The 16,219-nt window shown below is 35.0% G+C and overlaps 1 protein-coding gene across 1 annotated transcript in view; it reads right to left on the bottom strand.

Moving 5' to 3' along the window:
• LIN7A (lin-7 homolog A, crumbs cell polarity complex component) overlaps window positions 1-16,219 on the bottom strand; it is a 125,434-nt gene that overhangs the window by 36,256 nt on the left and 72,959 nt on the right. The window contains exons 3-4 of the mRNA XM_058568723.1: window positions 8,284-8,355; window positions 5,506-5,715 (exon numbers count right to left, since the gene is read on the bottom strand). Coding sequence (XP_058424706.1) covers window positions 5,506-5,715; window positions 8,284-8,355 — 282 coding nt within the window. The remainder of the gene's footprint in view (window positions 1-5,505; window positions 5,716-8,283; window positions 8,356-16,219) is intronic.

Genomic DNA, 16,219 nt, shown 5'->3' with positions numbered 1-16,219 from the left:
AGACAACATCCATTCTGTGGCCCATGGATTAAGGAGTAATTTGGACTTTCAAGACTTATTATTTAAAAAATACATTTCACAAGGCTATAGCTGCCATAGATAGTGATTTCTCTGATGGGTCTGAGCAAAGTAAATTGAAAACCTTCTGGAAAGGATTCACTCTTCTAGATGCCATTAAGAACATTTGTGATTCATGGAAAGAAGTCAAAATATCCACATTAACAGGATTTTGGAAGAAATTGATTCCAACCCTCATGGATAACTTTAAGGACCTCAGGACTTTAGTAGAGGAAGTAACTGCAGACGTGGTGGAAATAGCAAGAGAACTAGAATTAGAAGTGGAGCCTGAAGATGTGACTGAATCGCTGCAATATCATGATAAAACTTTAACAAATGGGGAGTTGCTTCTTAAAGATGAGCAAAGAGAGTGGTTTCTTGAGATGGAATCTATTCTTTGTGAAGATTGTTGAAATGACAACAGAGGATTAGAATATTACTTGAACTTAGTTGATAAAGCAGTGCAGGATTTCAGAAGATTGACTCCAATTTTGAAAGAAGTTCTACTGGGGGTAAAATGCTACCAAACAGCTACAGAGAAATTGTTCATGAAAGGAAGAGTCAACTGATTCTGCAAACTTCATTATTGTCTTATTTTAAGAAATTGCCACAGCCACGCCAGCCTTCAGCAACCACCACTCTGATCAGTCAGCAGCCATCAACATTGAAGCAAGACCCTCCACCAGAAAAAGATTATGACTTGCTAAAGGCTCATGCTAAATGGTTAGCATTTTTTAGCAATGAAGTATTTTTAAATTAAGGTATGTACACTATCATTTTAGACATAATGCTATTGCACACTTAATAGACTACATTATAGTTTAAACATAATATTTATTTTTATTTTTTTGCTGAGGAAGACTGGCCCTGAGCTAACATCTGTGCCAATCTTCCTCTGTTTTGTATGTGGGTCACTGCCACAGCATGGCTGACGAGTGGTGTAGGTCTGCGCCCAGGATCCAAACCCACGAACCCAGGCCACCGAAGTGGAGTGCGCCGAACTTTAACCACTATGCCACAGGGCTGGCCCCTAAACATAACTTTTATATGTACTGGGAAACCAAAAAATTCATGTGACTTGCTTTATTGCAATATTTGCTTTATTGTGGTGGTCTGGAACCAAACCTGCAATATCTCTGAGGTATGCCTGTACTTGAAATACTCCTGTCAGGTGGTCTTCTAATCTCTGGTAAAAGCTTCAAATGATGGGCATATACGGTCTTATGATTCATTCTTTCCCTATTTATAGAGCTCTAAGTGTTTAAAATCTCTTTAATATAATAGGCTGAAACATGCCTTCCCTGTGACTTTTACTCACTGGTCTTTGTTCTCCCATTTGGCGCCTCACACAATGGAGGATGACTGAAGACAGCCATCATTCCCCTAAATGTTCTCTTCTCTGTCCTAAACAACTCAAGTCCTTCCTTAACGTGTTGATTGTATACAAGACTGCTCATCTCTGGATGACTTTATTCTTCACAAGGATGGAACCAGGATGGGAGCACAATGGGGTATGAGCTAAATAGCACATTTAACAAAGGGCTGGACCAATCTTCTTTTCTGTCCATGTCTGTATGTGATATTTGTATTAACGGCCTCTACAATCTCATTAACATATTTTTTTTCCCAACAAAATTTTTTTCCCAACAAAAAATCCACAGGCTTTTTTTTTCAGGTTTTGATATTTAGCCATTCCTCCCTGATTTTGCATATAGGTAGCTAGTTTTCTGGACACAGGAGCAGGACTTCCAAGTAGATTCTTATTAAATTAGGCCTATTGTACCATTCTATAGAGAATTTTTATATCAGGACTTATCACAAAATGTGTTTACTGTCCCTGCTGGCTCCACACTGGCTGCAACCTTATAAACAGTCGTTTAGTCCTTTCTCAAAATGGCTGATGAAACACTGGTCATAAAAAGGTGAAAAGGAGATCATTCGAAAACTATAAATTCTAACTGTAACATTCTGACCTCCTGTTAATGTTAAATTTTAATTGAGCATTCAGCTCTAAGTTTTTACTGAGGGTTGATATAAGACGTAGCCACACACAAAAGACCTCTGTATTTTCTATGAAATTGTATTGGGTGATTCAATGTCTCCTTTGTAAAAGTCCCATGGGAAATTTCTCTTGGAGATCAGGGATAGAAAAAAAAAATTCTCTCCCAGTGATAGCTGGGCTGGTAGGAGTTTTCACTTCTAAGATACTAAAAGAAAAAATCACTTGCTCAATTGCTGTGTCTTTTCTTTATTTCTATTTATTGATTTTCTCCCATTCCATCTCACTTTATTACCTAACATGCCATGCTAACAGTTCTATATTAACATATTTTATTTTTTAACTATCCTTTCTAAAAGCAAGCAGGGTAGAAACAAACAAACAAACACATAATCAAGACATCTTTTCAGATGTCTTTTCAGGTGTTTAAAGGTCCATGGAAAAATATCTTTACTTTTTAAATAGGACACTAGGAAATTTTCCCCAGAGTACTTGTGCTGAATCAGTTAAGGTTTGCTTCAGCCCTCCAAATCACTTCCCTCCAAAATTCATTCTCAGTTTAGAATGGCATGTTTTGGAAATCTTCCATATTAATTTCCCCAAACGGTATGTACTTTATTTTTAAGTGTAAATTTGATCATTTGCTAATCTTTTCTCTTTTTTGGCCCTTCCATTTCAGAGTAATGATTTTCATTAAATACTGCTATGTGCCTGGAATTATTTATACTGAAAAGACTTCTGGATTCGGTGTTAGAAGCTTAAGCTTCTTACTTTGAACTAACTACTTTGTAAACTCTATGACCTAGTAGGTCATAGAGTTTCTCATTTACAGAAGGAAAACTACCTTTTGATGAACGTCTGATGAATGTTATGCACGGTTAAAATGTATATAACTTATGTTTAAACAGGTAGTTTATAATATCTAGTTTGATAATACAGATATGCAACATTTTATACTCCAACTTTAGGAGCTTCAGTCCGTCCAGCGTGGTCAGCAAGCGTCATATCAGAAAGGCAACACTCTAGAGGCTGGCCACTAGAAAAGCATTTGTTATACCTATTTCAATGAACAAATAATGCTTTGCTTATTAGCAAAAAAAGTCAGAAATGGATTTTCATTTTTGAAATTAGTGACTCATTATCTATCATGATAAATGGAACTTAATTGGTAAAATTAAAGGTTTTAAATATATGTGGAATAATAAAGTCTTTTGGAGACATTCCCCACTTTTGCATGAAGAGGATACAAAAGTCTTAAGGAGGCCCAAAGCCTGCACCATAGGATTACTCGCCTAAGTTTGATCACTAAACCGTCATATTTCCAACTGTTAGATTAATAGGATTTCTGGTTGTCTGATGCTGAATATAAGAATAAGAAAATTCTGGCTCAGAAATGTTGTTTCTTCTGCCTCAAGTGAACTTTTTTTCCAAGGTAGTGATAGGAACATCTGAATAGACAGAGACCTAGGATTTCATCAAAATTATGGAAGAAGTTGTATGAATCTATTAATGCCTTTTTGCTAATAAGTATTTGCCTATATGTGTAGCAGAATTTACTTTAAGACTTACTTTTAACATAAGTAGCATTAGCAATCTTGTAGGGGGATTGCTACCCCTCTTCAACCTTCTTCAGTAACCACACTTACCTATCAAAGATGTGTGTGACCAAATTATGACAGGACAGTTCTCAACAGACATTTTGCCTCATTTTAATCTTCATCAGAGCCCTTCAAACTAATCCCCTTATTCAGATTAGGAAATTCAGGTTTAGGGTATATTAATCCATTATCATATGGATATTGAGTGGTAGAGCCTGACGTAGCTGATTCCATTATTCCAATACATGCAGCCTCCTAGATAAAGTCACATGGTCATTGCAAGGAAGGGATGAGTGATTACGATATGCCTACAGCTGTGTTCCCTGCAAATGTATGAGTTAAACAAAGGCTCTTTAGCTCCGTTGACAGACAGTTAAAAGTCAACCACCTATTAAATTGGATTTCATATATATTTATTGTTGCTTTATATAATTATAATTACTATTAATATATTTTTGGTTCTCTTTTTGTACTTTTCATGTTTTAAAATCAATACTTTCTTTTGATCTATCTAATTATTCAGAGAAATTGTAAATTCATGCACTGAGGCACAGATTAGTTTGTGACATAATTGCATGACCTAGCTCTAGAGCCCTCTACTAGAAAGTTCCACTCTGAAATTACCACTTGAAACATGCTTTGGAAAAGTCATAGTTATCTAAAGGTCAATAAAAAGCTCATCTCAAAGCATCGTTACACAGAAAAAAGTAAATGAAATAATAATTTTAGAATTGGAATGCTAAAGTGATACAAAATATTCACGGATTGATGATTTTGGTGTACATCAGAGATCAGCAGAGTTGAATGAATAGATTTGGGTTCTATAAAACTACTAGTCAGGCAAAAAATAAAAAAAGAAATAAACAAAATGCAAGATATAATTACAGAAGAATTTACTCAACAGTGACCAATAAAATGACACATTCCAAATGCATTTTATTTTGGATTTTGTGTTCTAAGCAGAAATCAGTATGGCCACAAATAACTCAAATGTAGTTTATTTATTAAAACCTTAAATTCCTAGGAAAAAGATCTTAGGTTAATAGAAAAGTAAGCATTGATATGTTCTTATTTATACTTCTGAAATTTATGGTTTTAGATTAATTACTTTTGATATAAGTAGAAGTAGTGGGGAGAAAATTATTCATTTCACATGAAGCTATTTCCTTAGCAAGTCATTATTACATGCGGAGGTAACAGCAGCCAAAGAATATGAGGTGCAAAAAAATGTGTCTTCATACTTTTACTTCAAAATGTTACATATTTTAATTTACTTTAACTACATGTGGAAACTAAAATATATATGATAGATAGCTAATATAATCAAACTTTTTTGGGGGAGAGACTAATATATTTTTATCATTCTATAGCGATACAACTGGCTTAAAGAATTATCTGTGCACTAGCCTTTTCCATGCATGTTATTATTATATATATTAAAATTATCCTTCTTCTTCAATTAAAATGAAAAAAACATAGAGTGAGGAGTTTTATCTTTATTTTTAAAAGGTGTATATTTGTTTATAGTAACTTTGAATAAAAAGTGCCTTAAAACTATTATGTTCTTCTAAATATTAATTCAATCAGAGTATTATATGGGGGAAATTCTACTAGTTGGGATAATTTCTTGCGATGATTTTTCAACTAGTTCATACCCATCACATGTGAACAAGACAAAATGAGACATAAAAACTATAAAAGTACCGCTTTTGTGGGTTTAATATCCATCAATGCTTAGGAAGCTGTTTGGACATAAAAGGATGATTTGTTCTAGGATTTCAACATTGACTATGTAGCAGCAGGGGGAAAAATGTGCTTAGGGAGAAACCTCTGGTAATTTTATGAACATACCACTCCGTTCACTGACAGCAGCTGGTCTCCTCTCTTGAGGCCTCCGTGTCTTTCGGCCACCCCTCCAGGAATGATGCGAGAGATATAAATAGGGGAATTTTGCTCCTTTCCTCCCATCACGTTAAAACCAAGGCCTTCATCAGTCTTTGGCAGTTCGACTACCCGAGGGTGGGAGTGGCCTTCACTAGCTGCAAAAGCTGCAACTGTTGCCTGAAAAAAAAGATGGTCATTTGGTAATAAAATGAGGGACATACAGCTAATCACGTGCTTTGCAGTGGGTGGATCAGGCACCTCCTCCTATTTTTATAGCATTCTCCTGTGAAAGAAAGAACACACAAGGGAGGGGTCTCTCTTCATTTAGATGTCATCTATGGTTCCCTTCTTTGGTAAAGCCCAGCCCAACTATTTCCAGCTTTCTAGACCTTATCCATTACGATAAGAATTTCCCTTCTTCATAAGAATCTTTCCCATTTACCTCGGTTAGATGCAATTCCTCCTATTCTTGCACTCCAGATAGGTTTGATCCATATACTACCTCATAGGGTATAGATACTATAATTATTATGTGTATATATATGTTGACTGTTAGCACCTGAAGGGCAGAGATTGTGGTTTACACTTCTTTGTATGACACACAGTCTTACCTATTGCCTGCACATGAATGTTCACAAGTATTTGTTCAATACACTGAGGAGCACTTACATGTATAGACATGGTGACGATATCTATAATTTTGCTATTGCCAGACCACTGGCTTAGCAAATTTAGTTTTTTTTTTTTAATTGAAGATGCCCAAAAGAAAATAAGAGCTAGGGGCCAGCCTGGTGGCATAGCGGTTAAGTTCTTGCCTTCCACTTCAGCAGCGTGAGGTTCGCCGGTTTGGATCCTGGGCATGGACCTACTCACTGCTCATCAAGTGATGCTGAGGCAATGTCCCACATAGAAGAACTAGGAGGACCTACAACTAGGATACACAACTATCTACTGGGGCTTTGGGGAGAGAAAAGAAAAAAGTGGAATATTGGCAACAGACGTTAGCACAGAGCCAATCTTCCTCAAAAAACGAAAAGAGAAAGAAAAGAAGAGCTAAAATAAAATAATAGTTTTAAACAAATTATTATTATTTTGTATCAATATTCCATATTATTATTAAAGGTCCTTTTAACAGGCACAAGTTTTTTCCCCTACATTTACATTAGTATTTCACCTACTATAGCAATGTACGCAAAATGAGCAGTCTATGGTTTTATACCTAGATGTACAAAATATAATTTCATATGGAAATAATTTTATTTTAAAATTCATATATGAATTTTTAAAAATAAGTTAAAGGAAACAACTTACCATTAGTTCCCACCCCTTATGGAAATAAAACAACGGCATTTAAGTATTTCCTATCAAGAAAAGATTCTCTGCCTGCTTCTTATTTTCCATCTCCATTAACCTGCCTTAACCACAGTTGATTAGATGCCTACTATAAAATGATTTACTCAACACTGTGAAAATATTGATTCCCAACGACTGTACATTCTTTTCCACACACAGCATTATCACATCAATTTAGCATTATGCTACCATCTGCATTTAGTGAAAGATAGTAAATGATATGGAAATAATGGCTTGTTTTTAGCTACATGCATTTTGCTCATGCAAACCTTGTCGTCATGCATAGATTTTAATGGCTGACATGGATGCAATGCAGACAGCCCAGAAACAACCAGAAAATATTGTGCTATTGCAACATTATGCTGCTATCCTGCTGTTCTACATGAATAAGAAATGAGAATGGTAAAACTCTACGTAATTCACTTTCCCCTTAATTAAACCATGTAGGGATCATTTTTCTGCGTGTGTTCCACTTCAGTACAAGCAAAGCATGATGTAATGATAATAATACCCTCTTTTTGTCTGCGTTAAAAAAAAACTTACAAATCTACAATATTCAGTTACAGAATGAAAACTAAAAAGTCAGGAGAGAAACCAAACAAGAGGTGATGTAACACAAAAGAATTAAATGGAAAATTGTGATTATTTTCACCAGTTCTTATTTTTCACATATTACTAGAAGGAGAAAATCTTTTAAAAAGCAAGTGTGTATCTATTATAAGATTTCTGTATTTGTAAGTAATTTCATCAGTGATTTGAGATTAAAACTATTATTTCCTAATGGTCTCTTTTCCAGATAATTTCATGATCCTATTGCTGTAACATTTCCACTAGTAGGGTCTCTGCAAACTCTGGCTTTGAGTTTTTAAAGAGTAAATGTCATCATTACCACAAAAGGTGACAGGCCTTCCGTTTAGGTCAACATCACATTCTTTCAGCAAGCTACCCACTGCTCAGCGGAACACCTGGAAGAATACCACATCAGTGGTGTCAGGCGAGTTCTCTTCATGTCTGACTTCAGTCAAATCTTTAGCCTTGTGCAAATAAATCTGCATGCACTGAATAGGGTACAGGTTCTTTCAGATCAGAGGAATGTGTCAGAAAACCAAGTAGTATTTCATACAGTGAGCCAGTGGATTTGCTTGTGCCAAATGGACATTTAGTGAGTTTAATGAAATCATTCTCCTTTCTTAAGCTACAGAAGCAGCAGAAACGTTCAATTTTCCATTAGGATTTTTACCTGGGAAGTAGTACTGGTTCTAGACTCTGGGCTGCCACTGATGTCTAAATTCTCTTACAGTGTACACACGAGAATACCTGAAACACACACGCGCACAATCAATTACTAGATCACTGGGGTTAAGTATATTTTTAAAGTTACTCAAGCCTTACCTTTGCTGTGGCCCTGGCACGGAATTCGGGACAGCCATTAACAGTTATCGTTTCATGCATATACTGATACACCTAAAATGTTCACATAAAAAAAAAGAATGTGTAAGAAGATGAAGAATATCAATTCTTTCATTGCAGATAGGACAATAAATTTTCATTCTAAGACAAGAAGTTCCCTATTACAAAGTGAAATAGGTCTCAATCAATTATCCTGATGATTTGAACCAAAAATCCCTCCTATTTTGGGGTGGCAGTTGGGGCAGAGAAGGCAATCACTTTTATTCAGAAGTTTTTAATTTGGCTATCCATGTTTACCAAATATAAAAACTTTTATATTTGGTTTTATAAAAACTACTTTATTGGTAAACATTTTTGCCATTATATATAGTTCTATCTATCAAATATGTGATAAAAAGGATGTATGTAGTTACTTCTTGAATCCAGGTGACACTTTAGGAATAGCCTTCTAAATTAATATGCCACAAAGCTGGGATAACAATATCTTTCCTTGCATGTTGTAAGATATGTTACTGTTGATGACACACATTGGTAATTCATAAGTATAGAGATAAATAGTATTCAGAGGCAAACACAAGTAAAGTAAGAGATTCTTAGAACTAGTAACACGGGCAACATATCAACTATGGGCTCATGTTAACATTTAGATGAAATAGTAAGAATGGGGGTAAAATTTGGACCCAGAATGAGTTGTAGAAAACATACAGGTTTTGCTGACTAATGGACCTCAGTTTGAGCCTTAGAATACAGTTGGGGAACCATGAGGTCTTGGTTAAATCACTTACACCTCTTTTTGCACTTCTGAAAAATGGGTAAAGAATATTTACTTTGTATAGTTATTGTTTTTATTTGAAATAATACTTTCAAGGCACCCAGCCCCTAATAGGCACTCCTTAGACAGCAGACATTATTACTAATTATGATTTTAGACACAACTATAGAAATTGTTGAAACATAATAGAAAAAAATCTTTTCCTTCTAAACTGCCAGAGATGGGATTATGAAATCAGTGGTAAATAAATTTCTTCATTTTAAATAAACTGAAGTACGGAAAAAGACTCTTAAAGAATAGTTTAAAGAAGATATTTTGAAAAAATAACAAGGTTAAAAATCTTGGATTACACACTCATTTTGAAGATTTAAATAATGAAGTTGTAAATATCTATCACATAATGCATAGAGGTAAAAGTCCATTTGGTATTATGATGGAGTATTTTTCAGGAGTGACCCATTAGCTATTTCAGAAAAGGTGAAATAGGAAAACTATAATCAAAGGGTTTTTTTTTTTTCCTTTCTATTAATCTTATTTTACATGCTTAAGTCAAAAGTTATTAAAGTGAATTCAAAATTTGATTAATTCATCCATTCAACAACCATTCATTGAGTGTCTGGAACTAATCTCTTTCCAACATTTTTTAGTTGGCTCATCATTTCTCAAGTACATTTGGTTGAATCTCAACTAATGCTGACTCATCTTTCCCAGGTGGCATGTTTAGAAGGAAACAGACAAAATGGTCTGACCTAGATAGGTAGGAGCACTATTCAGAATCTATCCTTTAGTCTTATATCTCCACTAAATAACTGGGGTATTCAATTTCTGTGGGAAATCTGAATGGGGAAGAGAACATGTTTCCAGAAGAGCATTTGTGGAATCTGGGATTTGTTAATACAAATTCTCCAGGTTACCAGAATATTTCTCTGAAAGTGCATCATTTTTTGTAGAGATAGTCCTTCCACAAACAAATTCTACTTATTTGCTCTTACAGCTATTTGAGAGGAAGATTTTCCCTAGCCTGCTTCCCTTGTTAATAAACTCTCTCAAATCTGACTTCTTCATTCCATCCTAACTCATTATCTCTTGCTCAAAGCACTGCGTTAGTGTCTTAATTGGGCCTCCCCACTACCAAACACTACTAACTTCAGTTATCATTGTCAAGTACCTACCTGACCATGCTGCTACTGTGCTCCTGGCTGTCTGCTGCCCTTAGAGTAAAGGTTGCAAAGTCAAATGCCTACAGTAGACGAGCCAGTAATGATAATGCAGAGCCCAGCCTTCCCTCTAGTTTTGTACTTTCCTCCACCCTCACTACTCCCCGAAGATATCATACCCTCCCAGCTGCCCAGGCCTTTGCACATGCTGTTTGCTCTGTTTGGAATGCCCTTCCACCTGGCAGACTCTTATTTATCCCAGTTTATCATGATGGTTAAAGGCCCAATTCAATACCATTTTCTCCGCTAGACGTTCCCTGCCTCCATCAAGCAGAGTGCCTCTCCCCCTCCTTGGTTTCAGGCCATCTGAATTTGTCTGGGGTCATTTTGGTTATCTTTCTCAGGGAAAGTGATACCTTTGTTTGCATCCAGGAATATTTGTGAGGACAATCATTAGCAAATAATTGGTAAGCTGTCATCAATTGAGTAAAACAAAAACTAATTTTATAAGTGCCTAAAATAAAGTAAATACAAATTAAGAATAATTATCCTTAACATCGCAATTTGAATTGTGAACTAAAAAGTGGGATATGCTAGAAGCAGTTTAGATAATTAGATAATTTATCTATGTCAGATATATTAGATAATAATATCAATATACTACTATAATATATATATATACTATAATAATATAGAATAGATAATTGCACAGGCTCTGGGGATGGCTTAGAAACAAACACTGGCTGTGCCACCTATTAATTATATGATCTTGGTCAGTTACTTGATTCCTCTGGGGCTCAATTTTCTCATTTGAAAAATATGCCTTAGAGTTGTAACTAAGTTCTAGGTCTGTTCTGAGGATTAAATGAGACCTAGACTTATAAGTCTGTAAATGAGATTAGAACAGTTTGCAGCATGCAGTAAGTTTACAAAAATTAGCCATTATTTTTACTACTATTATTATTATTATTATTTAATGTTTCCCAATTTAAAGACCCTAGGATCTTTTGGGAAGAATCTCCTAGGACTAGAAGTCTATGAAGACTTTTTACAAAGAATTGATTGAAGACTGTAGTTCTCGACTGGGGGCAATTTTGCCCCCCAGGAGACATTCGGCAAGGTCTGGAGACATTTTGGGCTGTCACCATGGGGAGGAGAATAGTGCTACTGGTATCTAGTATGTAGATGCCGGAGATGCTGCTAAACATCCTACGATGCTCAGGGTGGCCCCCCACAATAAAGAATTATCTGCCAAAATGTCAATAGTGTTGAGATGGAGAAACTTTGAACTAAGGACTCAAGCTGCATCTTTTCTTCTTGTATGCAATAATTAGTAAGCTGTGAAACACACAAATGGAACATGTAAATATTCAATGAATAATTTTTGGAGTAAATTATCATGATTCCGGTGTGCATTTGATAAGGACTTAACTCTAGGCCAAGTGTAATGCCAAGCATTTTATATCCGTGAGTTTATTCAATTCTCATAACTTATTATGAGTCAGGCACTCTACACCCAAGGAAATGGTAACATGCTTATGATCACACAGTTAGTTAGTAGCAGACTTGGTACAGAGATTCATGTCTAACTGCCTCCAAAATCTTTCCTCTTTCAACCACATCAGGCTTTCTTAGATTAAGACAGCATCAGACCACTAGTATTTTGGCAGCGTGTGTGGAAACAAAAACTTGCAGAAGTCACAAATATTTACTTGTATTTTGAATAAAGGTATCTAGGTTTTATATGGTGCCTAACATTATACAAGTAGTGATGTAAATGTACAATACAACGATTCTGAAACCAACAAATTCACCACTCCAAAAGAAAGTGAAATAGCATTTTAATCCTCCTTTACGATTATAATGTACTCATATTACGTGAAATAAATCCCATATTATTACCAGTCCTTTTTTTTTTCTGATAAAACAATTGATTCCGATTAGTTTTCAGAAGTGGGCTGATGGGAGAATGGTCTGGTTATAGACTGAAGTCAAAACTTGTAGATATTAATTCTATTTCCACTAGCTGTGTCACCTTATGAAAGTTTCTTAGCCTCTCATTTCCTAAGGGACAAACACATCACTGCCTATCTTACTTTTCAAGGACAATTGTAAAAATATTTATAAAATTTTGAAGAAAGTTGTTATGGAGAGCTAAAGTATTTTACCAGATACCTTGAGTGAGTTCTTAAAGGGAAAACAGAAAATGGGCTGTAGAGCTTCAACAAGGGACAGAGGGGTTTATAGTCTCCTGAATCCTCTGGGTCCCCAAATTTCTAGCAAAAAACAGCTACACCGTTTGTAAGCACATTCCACTGGGTAAGATGGGTTTAATTCTTAGTGAAAGTCAAATAATTGATAGAAACTCTTTTACAGAGTTTACCTTACATTCTAGCATCAGTACTTTCTTAATCTTAAATAATTCTCACAGATTCAACAGCATTTTGCATGTTTAGAACTTATTTCAAGTTATTGAAAATTTACAAATATAGATCAACTCAATAAAGGCAATAGAATTTGGTTGAGTTCATTCAAAATGTTCATTTATTTACCTAACATTCATTTAGGAGATGTTCTAGTCAGTATGTGAGGCACTTGGGCCAAAATATGGAAGAAAAAAATTAATGGTTATTTCTAAAACTTTGAATTAACATTAACATTCATTATAGAAGGGCTGTTTAAAAATTTTTTTAATGAATCATTTAAATTTTCCTTTTCTTTATATTAAAAAGCAAATAGATCACTTTTTCTGGATGGAAATTTTATCCCTGAGAGAATAACAAATACAAATGAAGTAAAAGCTTCCCTTTAACTTCAATTTATTTACCAAGTTTACAATAGAATTTCCATTTAGATAGAATTTAAGACAAATAGCTAAAATTCTAGTGCAAGAGGATTTTCATTTTGAGCTTTCTTTTATACACAGGCTATTTAGACAATATCACAATATAAACTTTACATCGAATCATTCTTCTTGATCTTGAAAACCCTAATTGGTACAAAGAGGTATGTCAGAGATAACAAATCTATGTCATGAGTTTCTCACCCTGGATCTCTATTCTATGTGGCTTTAAGCAACCTACTATCTATGCATCTTCATTTTCTTTCTTTCTCTTTGACCTTTGTCAAAGAGACAAAGGTCTACTATGTAAAACCCTATCTTCAAAAGGTAGTCAAAGAAGATAAAGTATGCAGAGCTTCATAAACCATAACCCATATTCTTATTATAATAGCAGCTATATTTCTATTATTACTATTATACACATGCCTAAGATGCAATTGGAACAATTCCTTTACAATTTAGCTGCTTGGCCAGCAAGTGTGGGAAAAAACCATGAGTTCAAAACTAGATTTTGATTGTTCTGTCTTCTGCTCTTATAGTTTTACTGACTTTTGTAGTTTGTTGTTATTTAAAATTTGCTGTGTGAGGCAGACACTAGGTAGGCTCGCCTTACCCAACTTCCTCCTCCCAGCATTGCCTGGCCATCTGACTCAGTTCTGTCCAGTGATGGACAGAATTCAACAGGAAGTAGGTGAGAGGCTTCTAGGAAAGTGTAGTTCTCTTGGTACAAATGCTATTCTTTCCCTCTCCTCTACTTGTCCTGAGTGTGATATAATCAGCTCTAGTAACAACCTTCAACTACCAGAGAAAGGCCAAGGAAATGTATAAATATCAGCTCTGATTACGTGGAGCTCCTGAATACTTTGAGCACCTGCCTTTCTCTCAACTTGTTGTAACAAAAAAAATAGTCCTATTTGTTTAAGCCACTGAAGTTGGATTTTTCGCTCCTTTCAGTGAAGAGAATTCCTGATTGTTATATTGTCCAAGTAAATGTTACACAGAACTGTGCTATCTTCAAGGTCTGTTTTCTTCTAGGCCCATCAAATTCCAAAAGTTATATTATAATTTGTTCATTAAAAATTGGTGCAAATTTGTTAATATGAGGGCTTAGAAACCAAAAGAGGATAGGCTAAAATCATGTTTTTTTTTTTTAAAAAGGGCAAAAACTAACCTTATGAAAAGCATTGTTAAGAAAACGAGAAGAGGGGCTGACCCCATGGTGTAGTGGTTAAATTCAGCATGCTCCGCTTCAGTGGCCCGGGTTCGCGGGTTTGGATGCCAGGTGCAGACCTACACCACTCATCAGCCGCACTGTGGTGGTGACCCACATACCAAATGGAGGAAGACTGGCACAGATGTTAGCTCAGGGCAAATCTTCCTCAAGCAAAAAAAGGAAGATTGGCAACAGATCTTAGCTCAGGGTCAATCTTCCTCAACACGCACACACAGAAAATGAAAAGACAAGTTGGGAGAAAATGTTTGCAAAACGCATATCTAATAAAGGCCTCATATTCAGAATATACGAAACACTCTCAAAAGTCAATGATAAGAAAACAACCCAACTAAAATTGGGTGAAGTATGTGAACAGATACGTCATCAAGGAAGCTATATAGGTGGCAAATATGAAAAGATACTCAACATCATTAGTCACTATGGAAATTCAAGTTAAAACTATAACTAGATACATCTTCACACTTATTAGAACGTATAGATTTTAAAAAACAGTGACAATACCTTGTATGGGCAAAAATGTTGAACAACTAAACCCTCATACATTGCTGGTGGGAATGAAAAATGGCATAGCCACTCGAGAAAACAAGATAACAATTTTCTATAAAGTTAGACCTGCACTTAATGTAAGATTCACTTATCTACTTCTAGCTATTTATCCAAGATAAATAAAAATGTGTATTCATACAAAAATGGGATACAAACACTTATAGCAGCTGTATTCATAATCGCCACAAACTGGAAACAACTCAGCCTTCAACTGTGAATAAAGAATCAAATGGCAGTACATCCATACAATGGAATACTGCTAGGCAAAAGAAAAGAACAAACTGCTCAAACATAGACAACAATGTGGATGAATCTCAAGTGCATGTTGCTAAGTGAAAGAAGCCGGACTCCATGATGATTTCATTTATAGGACACTCTGGAAAAGTCAAAATAATAGGGACAGAAAACAGATCAAAGGTTGCCAGAAGCTGGGATGGGGATGAGTTGACTACAGGCATGAGGAAATTTTGGGGGGTGTTGGAACTGTTCCATATCTTGATAATAGTGATGGTTACATGATTATATGTGATTATTAAAACTCTTAGAACTGTACACAGAAAAGGAGAAATATTACTCTATGCAAACTATACTTCAATAAACCTGACTTTAAAAAAAGCAGAAAATACTTTTTAAGAGATGAAAATATTCAGAAACTTAACTATGATTTTGGAAACTAAAAATAAGGGCTTTGAAACACAAAGACCTACATATATTTAAGAAAGTGTTTAATATAATAAAAAGATGACATTAGCCCCCATTGCTCCGAGTTTATAAACGTAGAAAGCAAGAGATACACTTTAATGGATGGTAACATCTCTTTCAAACATTGCTCTGGAGATTTTGTAGTGCCTCATTATGGATAGACTGGCTACAGAAATGTCAACAGAATTACAATTAGGATTAAATAAACACTTCCATATCAGTGACTAAAAAAAAGAAATAAGCCTTTCAGTAACCTTGTAAAAAATGAAAATGGCATGGTATAAGTTACCTCAAGAGAGAAAAAAGTGGAAAGAAATATGATCGAATTATTAGAGCAAATGAATGAGAAAGAAAGTCCAAATGGAAAAGTGATATGGTCTGAATCCTACCACATTATAGTGTTCATTAAGATCTGTTAAATGTATGGCTGTTATTAAAAAGAAAGCAAGAATGTACTTTTTTTAATAAGGAAAAAAACCAATGTAAGTATTAAGACTGACATTTGTATCTATATCTATAATTTTTTTAATGGATTTCTTGATTTTTCAGATTTGGAAACTCAGATAAGAGTTAAAGAAAAGTTATTTGATGTGCTATCTTGACTTTAAAATATTTAAATATTTTCATAACATTAAAAATAAAAATTGTGCTCCCTCATATCCTTT

The sequence above is a fragment of the Diceros bicornis genome, chromosome 25, assembly GCF_020826845.1.
Source record: "Diceros bicornis minor isolate mBicDic1 chromosome 25, mDicBic1.mat.cur, whole genome shotgun sequence".
NCBI lineage: Eukaryota > Metazoa > Chordata > Mammalia > Perissodactyla > Rhinocerotidae > Diceros > Diceros bicornis.
Note: the sequence above shows the minus strand (reverse complement) of the source record. Positions and strands in the feature narration are given on the sequence as shown.